Below are 11184 nucleotides of genomic sequence, written 5' to 3' on the forward strand. Positions count from 1 at the left end.
AATTTAGGCCTAATGAGGGAGATCCGAGCACTGCACAGGAGGGAATAGGTTGATCTATAGTGCAGCGCGAGCTGGATCGGCAGCTCACAGGGGCTCCATTACCAACTGGAAGCCGCAGGACTGGTGGGGGTGGGCAGTGGGTACATGAAGTGTGGAAACCTGTGCCACCCCAGATGTGGCTGCAAAGAGGGTCTCCACAGGAATCACCAAAAGTTGACCTGTTAGTTTGGATGAGAAGACATTGGATGCTGAAATTTTTCAAAACTTGGATTGAGCCAATCCAAGTTAATTCTCAATGAACGCCAGATAAGGAATGAAGGTGGTGGGGTGCCAGGGAGACACATCTGACTTGGAGCTGGTCCTCAGATTTAACCTCAGAGGTCATCTGGTCCCAATTCCCCTCCCAACCTTTCCGAGTGGACATACAGCCTCTGCTAGACCATTTCCAAGGATGGGTGCTGCAGAGCCTGGCTTCAGGCAGCTCTTCCTCTGTCTGATCCCTCAGGGCTCCTCTGCAAGGTGGAAGAGCGCGCGCGTGTGTGTGTGTGTGTGTGTGTGTGTGTGTGTGTGTGTGTGTGTCTCCTCTGCAAGGTGGAAGAGCGCGCGCGTGTGTGTGTGTGTGTGTGTGTGTGCTGGACAGGCAGGGAGGGTTAGGGGGAGGTACTTTCCAAACCAGCAGGATTTCTTCTACGACACCAGGGGTCCTCAAACTATGGCCCATGGGCCACATGAGGCGGTGTGATTGTATTTGTTCCCGTTTTGTTTTTTTTACTTCAAAATAAGATATGTGCAGTGTGCATAAGAATTTGTTCATAGTTTTTTTTTTTAAACTATGGTCCAGCCCTCCAACTGTCTGAGGGACAGTGAACTGGCCCCCTGTTTAAAAAGTTTGAGGAGCCCTGTACCACACCATACCAGAGAACACTGTGCAAGGCCAGAGGGAGCCTCTTCTTGCTTCTGACTGCAAGGCTGCAGACAGCGTGGGAGACGGCCCCCAGCACGGCAGCACCTCGCCAGTGCTGTCATCCTGGTTCATGGAGAAATGAACTTTAACTATAAAGCCTCTTCATACAGACGGCACACTGCTTCCTTGTAGCTGATCAAAGAATTACTACAACAGTGTGCTTAATCCCTAAAAGTCAGCAGTGCTGGGCTTAACTGATGCTGAACATTGTTTCAGAATCAAAGGCGTGCCTCCTGGCCCCAGTCTGGGAGAAAACTGAGCTACTGTATCACAGTTGAAAACTCAGGGGAACTTTGATATCATCTCTGTTTAATTTCCACAGCCCCAGTGAGCCTGGGGTTTATCTCGTTTTATCAACTCCTGTACTGAAATCAAAACCCAACTAACAAAGCTTAGCCCTCTCTGCACCAGAGGCCCTTACCACAGCAGGGTGTGGGCTGAGGAGTTTAAAGTGCTTTCAGGGGCCAATAACTGCAGGGGGCGGGGGTGCTGCCTTCAAAGGAGGCCCTGAGGGCAGTGGGCCTGGGCCCCAGCCTCCCTGCCATCTCGGGCTCCTGCCGTGGCCAGGAAGGCTGGCTCAGAAGCTGCGCCAGCACTGCTGGTCAGGGCCGAAGGCATGACTCACGCACAACTTTTGAGAACAATTTCAAAGTACTAAGGGGGGGCAGGTGAAATCAGGCTACTATATTTGAAATGACAAAACCAGTGGGTTAATTAAATCCCTACAGAAGGAAGAACTTGTGATCAGCTTGCTTGAAATCCAAAGCCAAGGCATCACAGACATAACCTGTTTGCCCACATCTCCCACTTTGGAGGGCTGGGGAAGAGAATGGGATTAAATATTTTACTCGCCATGGGAAATGGCACAAGAGCAGGTGGTTGGTGGAAACAGACGGTCCCCCAGTGAAAGCTGCTGCTCCAGCCATCATGGGGAGGTCTACGCCTGTTTCCCAGTGATGGTCTGCGGGAATCCACGTCCACCTCTGGTGCTCCACGATTACTGGCACCTTTCTGCTGACAACTAACTGCAAACAAGAGACAGAAGGACACTGCCCTGTCCCTAAAGAGGGAGCTCATGGCCAGGTTTCACAGTGCACACCACAACATACACAAACGCACACACCCGGCCACCTCCTTGCAGCAAAGATGCACAGACCTACCTCCTAAGAAGGCTGCACGTTGAGGCCAGTGTCCATGCTGCACCCAGCCTAATGGTCAGCCAGCTCACAGGCTACCCATGGGAGACAGTATGCAGACTGGGAGTTGTCACTGTGGAACCTCTGCGTAGCAGCCCAGCATCTCCTAAACTTTTGTATAGACGGATCACCTGGTGACTAATCAGAAGTCAGATCACTCTAAGAAATGCTGTTGAGTATAATCAGGTGGCAACAGGTCACAGGCTGCTAGGAGAGCTCCTAAGATGTTGGGGAACTGAAGCAAATATTTTTTAAGCTCTCCCAGATCACAAAGAATTTTCTAGCTAGGGAATTAATAATTGTAAGCACTTCCTTCCCCTCACTACCCCCCAGTAAAGGCTGTTTCTCCTAATAGAAGAATTTGGTGTATAAATGTGTCAATCTAATCTGAACTATGCTTAGATTTATATTAACCATTTGATTACTAAACATAGATTTTCCATAAACCATGTGAGGCAGGCCCAGGATTCAGGCTGCTGCAACTCCTATGGGGCAAAGCTAGTTTCCGGAATTCACTCTCTAAAAATAAATCCAGGATCAAGTTCTACAGCACTGCCCTGGCCAAAGCCCTGCCCCATACAGGCCCGACTCTGCAGAAACCGAGGAACATAGTTCAAGGCTGAGGCATTCTCCAGTACTCATGTGAGCCTCAAAGTATGACAAATGAGGGTTGTTCCTGCCCACTCCCATTACATCTTACTTGGTGGGGCTACAGGAAAAAGGAAGACCCCGACAGAAAGCAGATGCCTACAAATGAGACCATCTCAGGACGCCCCAAGAGCAATGGCCTCCTGAATATTCAGTGCTAAGAGCAACATCCTTGCCCCGATGGCCACAGCACCTGCAGAGAATCAACAGAATACTTGGCTTCAGGCAAGCCAGGCTCACTACTCTCCTTCCTGACTTTCAATGAGTCATCTGAGTTTCTTTTCATATATTTGGTCATCTAATCATTCTACCTGTATTCTGATGACTTCTAAATTACCCCCAGTTCTGGGCTTGTCTCCTGAGACTCAGAGATGTCTACCTGGTGTCCTGCTGGCTGTGTTCACCCACATGTCCCAGGGACACCTCCAACCTGGCTGGCCTGCCATGTTCCCCTGAAGCATCCTCTCACATTCCCAATCCCTAACAGCATCCAGTCAGTCCACTGATGTGTATGGAGCACCTCTGGCTAAGGACGAGGGTACAGAGATGACGAGATGGAAGGTCCACATTCTAGAGCAGGAGTTATCCAACTTTAACACATAAGAATCACCAACAGAGGTTGTGAAAATGGAGATTCTTGAACATCACCCTCTAAGATACAGATTCAACAGGACTGAGAAGCTGTGTTTCTAACAAGCTCCCAGCTGACGCTGACATGGCTAGTCCACAGTCCAAATCTGAGTGTAAGAGAGTAGGTTTGATGAGTGGATGAATCATTAGGGGTTTGATGAGCGGATAAGTAATGTATAGAATGCGAGAAAAGCCTTAGAAGGAACCGCAGAGCCTCTCTTTCCCTCCTGCCCCTCACAGGTCAGCCAAAAACACCCAGTTCCTCACCTAAGGCCCCTGCCCACCACTAAAATTCAGCTCACATCTGCCATTCCCACTCCAACTTTCTCCAACTGCCCAGCCACAGAGGTGATGTCACTCAGAATCCTGCCATCATGCAGGACTACCTTGCCTCTACGATGCTTTCCCTAGCAGAATACAAGTTGTTCAAAGATATATCATGTCTACCACGGTGCCCAGCTCCCAGTGAGTACACAATAAATGGATTATGAATGGACGGAGGAGGATAAACCAATGAAATTCCCATCCTCTCAAAATTCTAAGTGTTGTTGGATTAAGAAGGGCACTTAAAGGAACAGGGGCAACAACAAGGAGAGCAGAACAGCCAGGCCTCCAGTGAGAACCCAGGACGGGGTCACCAAGGGCCCCAGGCCACACCAGGGCAAAGGAAGGGAGGAGAGGCTGCAGGACTTCTGGGGAGCCCCAGGCCGGAGGAGGGCCTCGCAGGAGCCAGTAGCTGTGCAGGCTGGCTGGGAGAAGAATGCCTGCAGAGCTTGTAGAACTACAGTTTCTGGCCTAGGCTGGGGCTGAGACTGGATGTGCATGGCCAGAAAGAAGCTGCATGGTGTTGGGTGATGAGGCAACAAATAAGACATGGAGCTCTCAGGTGTGGACAGAAGAGAAGGACCGCAAAGGAGGGACACTTCCTTCTCCCTAGAGGGGCAAGGAGAGGTGACTGAAACACTTGCCTCCCCGCACGACAGAGGGTGTGGACTGCTGAGAAGTCCTGTAGGCAGAAGACACAGCATCAACAAAAGCACAGTGCTGGGAGCTGAACACTCGGGGCACTTGAAAGAGCACATGGGCTCTGAGACATGTTTATGCGATGCTTAAACCCAAAAAACAACCAAACTGGACCAAAGAACTTGTCTTTACTTGTCTGCTATTTCTTAGGTCTAAGCAATGATACAGACTTACAGGAAGGAGCACTCCAGTGGTGTGAAGGAAGAGATTCCACAGTCTTCCGTTGGTAGATTCTCTCCTGCAGCTGTTTCTCAAACCACCCCCCCAACCCTCCACCCCCACCCCTTCCTTGAGACTCCACTGGGCTCCTAGTGCTATTAGCTCAGTGGGGGAAAGGCAGGCACAGCAGAGGGAAGGAGAGGACACAGGCTCTGGATGCAGAAGGACCTGAGCTGTAATCCCATAGGTAACCCCAAGCAAGTTACTAAATAGGGCCTGAGTTTCTACCCCTATAAAATTAGAATGACTAAGATGATACTTTCTCTATAGAGTTATAATGTGTGAAAAGCATTCAGAATTGGCATCAAATGACAATCAACAGGCCAGGGGCAGTGGCTCACACCTGTAATCCTAGCATGCTGGGAGGCCAAGCGGGTGGACTGCTTGAGCTCAGCAGTTATAGATCAGCCCGAGCAAGAGTGAGATGCTAAAAATAGAAAAACTAGCTGGGCATAGTGGCACACACAGGTAGTCCCAGCTACTTGGGAGGCTGAGGCAAGATTACTCAAGCCCAAGAGTTTAAGATTACTGTGAGCTATGATGCTGTGGCACTCTACCCAGGGCACAGAGTGAGACTCAAAAACAAACAAACAAACAAAAAAAAAACAACAACAACAATCAACAGAGAGAAAAGGCAATGTATGAAACTAGAGAAAATATGTGCAAATCAACATATCTGATGAGGAATTGATATCCGAATCTACAAAGAACTCCTACAACTCAACAAAAAAAATTTTTAATTTTTTTTTTTTTTTTGTAGAGACAGAGTCTCACTTTACCACCCTCGGTAGAGTGCCATGACGTCACACGGCTCACAGCAACCTCTAACTCTTGGGCTTACATGATTCTCCTGCCTCAGCCTCCCAAGCAGCTGGGACTACAGGTGCCCGCCACAACGTCCGGCTATTTTTTGGTTGCAGTTTGGCCGGGGCTGGGTTTGAACCCGCCACCCTCAGCATATGGGGCCGGCGCCCTACTCACTGAGCCACAGGCGCCGCCGCCAACAAAAAAAATTTTTAATTAAAAAATGAGCAAAAAATTTGAATCAACATTTTCCCCAAAACGATATGCAAATGTCCAAAGAGCATGTGAATGAAAAGTTGTTCAACATCACTAGCCATTAGGGCAATTCAAATCAAAACTATAACAACATATCATCCTACACGGATTAGGATGACTGTTACAAAAAGAAAAAAAACCCTGAAAAACAAAAACAGAAAATAACAAACGCCAGAGAAACTAGACACTTGGGCGCACTGCCAATGAGAATGTAAAATGATGCAGCCAAATGATTTTATGGAAAACTTTGCGGCAGTTCCTCAAAAAATTAAAAATAAAATTCCCATGTGCTCCTACTTCTAGGTATATATCCCAAAGAATTAAAATCAGGGTCTCAAAGACGTATTTGTACATTCATAGGCAGAGAAGCCTTATTCACAAAAACCAAAAGATAGAAGCAACCCAAGTGTTCATCTGTGAATGAACAGATAAAACATGGCATATATATTCAACGGAATATTATTCTGCCTTAAAAAGAGAAGAAATTCTGACACATGCTACCAAATGATGTACCTTGGGGATATGCCCAAATGAAATAGGCCACTCACAAAAGACAGACACTATTTTTTTTTTTTTTTTTTTTTGTAGAGACAGAGTCTCACTTTATGGCCCTCGGGTAGAGTGCTGTGGCCTCACACAGCTCACAGCAACCTCCAACTCCTGGGCTTAAGCGATTCTCTTGCCTCAGCCTCCCGAGTAGCTGGGACTACAGGTGCCCGCCACAATGCCCGGCTATTTTTTGGTTGCAGTTTGGCCGGGGCCGGGTTTGAACCTGCCACCCTCGGTATATGGGGCCGGCGTCTTACCAACTGAGCCACAGGTGCCGCCCAAGACAGACACTATTTGACCCTACTTCTGTGAGGTGCCTAGTGCAGTCAAAGTCCTAGAATCATGAAATGCAATGGTGGCTGCAGGGGCGGTGTGGGGGAGGAAATTCAAAGTTATATAATGACTATAGAGTTTCAGTTTTGCAAGATGAAAAAGTTCTGGCACTTAATGGTACAACAGTGGGAATGTACTTAATGCCGCTGACCTAAGCACTTAAAAATGGTTAATTTTATGTTGTCTTTATCATTTTTTAGAAAGCATCTAGAACTGCAGTTACCAAATTTCAGTAAGCATAAGCATAACACAAGGTGTTTGTTAAATACGCAGATTCTAGTGCTCCTTGCCCAGGGATTCTGATTCAATAAAGTCTGGGTATGAGGCCCTGGAATCTGCATTTTGATAAACACTTCAGGCATATTTAGCCCTCTAAAAACTCATTTATTTTTCTTTTCTAAAGGATCAGAGGATATTCATTTGAAGATTTAGCTGTGCTAATCAGTATCTTTTTTTTTTTTTATAAAAAGTATGTTTATGTATACAAATATACAGAGAGAGAGGGGGGAAGGAAGGGAGGGAGGCAATGAAAGAAGGAAGCGCTTACTGGTGTTGATTTTAGCCACAGATCCAACAAGATAGCCCTCCAGTCCTCAGGGAAACAGGAGCTACAAAGCTCCTGTGTGTGACCCCTGGGTTCCAGGCTCTCATGTATCTGCCTGGACAAGCTCCAGTTCCACATCTGACCAGAATCATGTTAAGAAAACCAAACACATGCCCACAGGATGTCCCCAACACGGGAGGTAATGTCAAGCACCCCCTGCCAGGGTTCTGCCTCCCAAGCAGCTGGAGAGAGGAGATCTGACTCGGATGGTACAGAGAAACTACAATTCTTAAGGGCAGCCCAGAGAGCAGAAGGCCAGGAAGAGCCAGTGGGGCCAGTGAAATGCCATCCAGAGGTGTGGGAGAGAAGGAGAATGGCCTGGGGGTGAGGCAGCTCAAACCCAGGCCTCCCCTGCACAACCCAACCACCAAAGGAGGTTCCGTGCACTCAACCGCAGCCAACTAAATACAGTGTTCTCAGCCCAACCACATGTACCCATGTAGTCATTTGTTATCTTCATCATCATAATAGCACCTCTGACATTTCCCATGCTTGACTCCAATGTCTTGACTCTATCATTACATGGCAGTGTGGCAAGGATGTCACTCTTTGAGCATAGAGCTCTTCCAACAAACTAAGCAGAGAGGCCTAGCCCATTTGGATTCTGATCTCCCTGAAGCCCATCTGCCATGAAACTGATAGAGATTAAGCCCTTACCCCTGCACAGGACCTGAGAGGGCATCCAGCAATGTGTTCATATGGTCATGTGCTTTTGTAACATGTGCAAATGCAAGATATTCTTATAGTCTATTTTTTTTTTTTTTTGAGACAGAGTTTCACTATGTAATCCTCAGTAGAGTGCTGTAGCGTCATGGCTCACAGCAACCTCAAACTCCTAGGCTTAAGCGATTCTCTTGCCTCAGCCTCCCAAGTAGCTGAGACTACAGGTGCATGCCACAACACCCGGCTATTTTTTGGTTGTAGTTGTCATTGTTGTCTGGCAGGCCCAGGCTGGGTTCAAACCCACCAGCTCCAGTCTGAGCTGAGCTACGTGCTGAGCTTTGTATTCTATTCTTATAGCCCCCAGTAATAAATTTATAAACATCAGACCCCCAAAATCCAAATCTGCCACTGGAGGCTGAATCCCACTTAAATTTCCTAAAGACCATCATCTCCTGCAATGCCAAATGAAGGCACATACATTAGCTCATTCACCTTTCCTGATCAAATATGACAGTAGGCTTTATTCTCGAGCCACTTTTACATCAGGGAAATGGGGATTCAGAAAGGTTCTGTGCCTTGCCTACTGTCACGAGGGGTCCAGGAGGCAGCTTGAGATTCCAACCCAATCCCTGAATCCAAGCCCAGTGTTCTTTCTACTATACCATCACTTTTTAGTTATCCTGTTAAGAGTGATATAATAGTCACAAGCAGAAAGGTACTCTAAAAATAAATAAATAAGTTACTCTTCTCAATTATCAGTTAACAAACCTTTAGTAATAACCAATAACTTTTATTGATCTTCTGCCATATGGCAGGCACTGAGCTAAAACTTCTCTAGCAATATTTCATTTACTTCTCACCATAATCTTATGTGTTAAATACTGTCATTAGTTTCACTCTACCAATGAGGAAAATTAAGACTCAGGAAACGTCATTAATTTGTCAAAGAATACACAGTAAAGTAGGAAAGCCAAAACTTCAGCTAAGGTCCTATTTCAACCCTCTTGCACATAACCATGCTGCAACACTCAAGCCAGAAGTGGAGAAAGCCCACGGCAGCACGGAGGCAGGGCACAGACTGTGCATTCAGCCGCCTTTTGCTGCAATCAGGAGTGTGACCTAAAGGCCAGAAGGAAGGAATGAAAAATGGGGACAAGAGATTATTTTAGTTTCAAATAAACCCGTAATCACCACATCAAGTGCTTCACATGGGTCTTACTGTCCGGGTCTCAGCGGAAGCCTCATCTCTCAGAAGCCCCATTTAAAGATTCTGAGTGGTGGCACAATATCTCAAGGTACCCACACGACTTCCAGCCAGCAAAAGGCATCATCGTCTCCTGTAACTAAACTTCCAAGCATGCTGAGTTTTTCGGTTAGTCTAGCCTTCAAGAGCTTATCTTCTAACTTTTCTATGGCTTTTCTGGCGCAGCTGATAAGATTTTCTAGCTCTGTTAAAAGGAGATGAGATCCAGCCAGCTGTCGAGAAATGTACAATGAGATTAGACTGAGAAGGAACCACCAGAGACAAAGGCCCTAAGAGGAGCTGGCCTGCTGTCTGGTTTTGTGGCAGAAATTGGAGTGGGCTCTGGTTCTTGGGTGGGGGCAGGGAGCAGAGGAAGGGCAACAGCCATTTGCCGCTGCCCTTCTGTGGCCTTCCTCTCTGTCTTGCTCAAGAGTCACATCTTTAATGGTGAGCAAAACTGACAATTTAGAATAGCTGTGTGTTGATAACAAAGAGGATAAAGATGCTCCTGAGTCTACCTCTGAGGATCTGATGGCGCTGATGGCACACCACAGCTTTTGTCCCAGGCTCTGTCCCTGGAGCCTGGCTAGTGCTGGAGTCCCCGCTCATCGTTATTCCGTCCTTCCCAGATGAGAACTCTGGGTCTCATCTCACCTTGCAGGCAGGTGCCCTGGGCTTTGGGTGTCCTCTCTGCTGTGTCCAGGTCACAAAAATAAACAGCCCAGGTGATGCTTGAGGGTCAGGTGCATTTTGGTCTCACCCACGTGACCACTTAGAGCTGGACCCCAGGCCGGTCAAGCAACCCGTGCCCAGGTGGCCGCTGCGGCCTCAGCACAGGTGGGAGCAAAGGTGGCTTTCGGAAATCCTCACCCGCCCGGCCCCCCCAGCTCCCGCCCGCCTCCCGTCACAGGGCCGGACGCAGGGACGACAGGCGCGGCGCGCTCTGGGCTCGGCAGTGGCCGCCCGGGCCTGTCCCCGGGGCGTGCCGGGCACGGAGCCCGCAGGCCTCGGCGCGGCCCAGCTCCTCCCGCCCGCCAGCCCCTCGGCCCGGGGCCCGCGTCCGCCCGTCCGCCCGCCCTGGAGCTGCAGGGCCGGCTCGGCCGAGCCTCCGCGGCGCGCGGCCAGCCCGGGCCTCACTTAACTGTTCCCCGCTGGGGCGGCGGCGGCGGCGGGTCCCGGCTCCGTCTCACGCAGAAGCAGCTTCTCATCGCCCGGGCGGCGCGGGAGGGGCCGGGCCCGGGGCCCAGGCGGCGGGAGCCGGCGCCGCAGCTCGAGCGCGAGCCTCACCGGGGAGCGGCACCGGCGGCGGCGGCGGCGGCGGCGGCGGGAGGGGCGGGGCGCGGCCCGGCGGCGGCGGCGGCGGCAACAAAACAACAGCGGCTCCCTCCGCGGGCCGCGCACTCCGGCCTCCCGGCTCCGTCGCTCGGTCCGCGGAAAGCGCCGCGCGCCCGAGGCTGGCTCGGGCGGGAGGAGCGAGCGGGAGCCCTGGCGTCCGGAGCCCGCGCCGCAGCCCCGGCCGGCTCCCCGCCTCCGCCGGCCTCCCCCGCGGCCCAGCCGGTCAGCCCCAGGCAGGGCCTCAGCGCGCCCGCGGGCGACCCCAGGCCAGCCTCACAGCCCCGGGAGTCCCCGGCCCCTGCAGCCCGGGGCATCGATTATCCCCGCCCCCAACCTGCTCTTTTCCGGGAACTGGCAGCCGGCTTAGCTCTCCTAGGCCTCGCTGTACCCGCGACCAGACCTCAGCTCAGCCGCAGATCCCTGGAAGCCCCGGGCCCACAGGCTGAAAGTTGGCCTCTTCTAGGGACACCCCGCCCACCCAGTCTTTCTAGGCATTACTGAACCGCAGAATCCCTCGGCTCTTCTCACCGCCCCAGCTGACCTAAGGTGAGCTCAGCCAGCGTCTCAGACTAACCCCAGTCTCCTAGCAATTCTCGGCCTCCCCTTATGCGGGGCGCATGATTTACCCACAGAGGCCTGGAGCCGGGTTTATAGGGGCAGGCCTCAGGGACTCTAGAAGGAGTCCTAGCCCTACCCTGCAGTACTTGGGGAAAGGTAC

General features: G+C 50.5%; 1 protein-coding gene across 2 annotated transcripts in view; it reads right to left on the minus strand.

Moving 5' to 3' along the window:
• The window catches only part of MVB12B (multivesicular body subunit 12B), a 177517-nt gene extending 166728 nt beyond the window's left edge, over positions 1-10789 (minus strand). The window contains exon 1 of one of the 2 annotated variants that reach the window (XM_053562258.1): positions 10274-10789. In XM_053562258.1, the coding sequence (XP_053418233.1) occupies positions 10274-10339 (66 nt within the window). In that variant the 5' untranslated portion in view covers positions 10340-10789. Of the gene's footprint in view, positions 1-2124; positions 2144-10273 lie in introns of those variants that run through there. The other variant, XM_053562264.1, reaches the window with a different exon arrangement.
• Positions 10790-11184: the final 395 nt, after the last annotated feature.

The sequence above is a fragment of the Nycticebus coucang genome, chromosome 2 (assembly GCF_027406575.1).
Source record: "Nycticebus coucang isolate mNycCou1 chromosome 2, mNycCou1.pri, whole genome shotgun sequence".
NCBI classification, from domain to species: domain Eukaryota; kingdom Metazoa; phylum Chordata; class Mammalia; order Primates; family Lorisidae; genus Nycticebus; species Nycticebus coucang.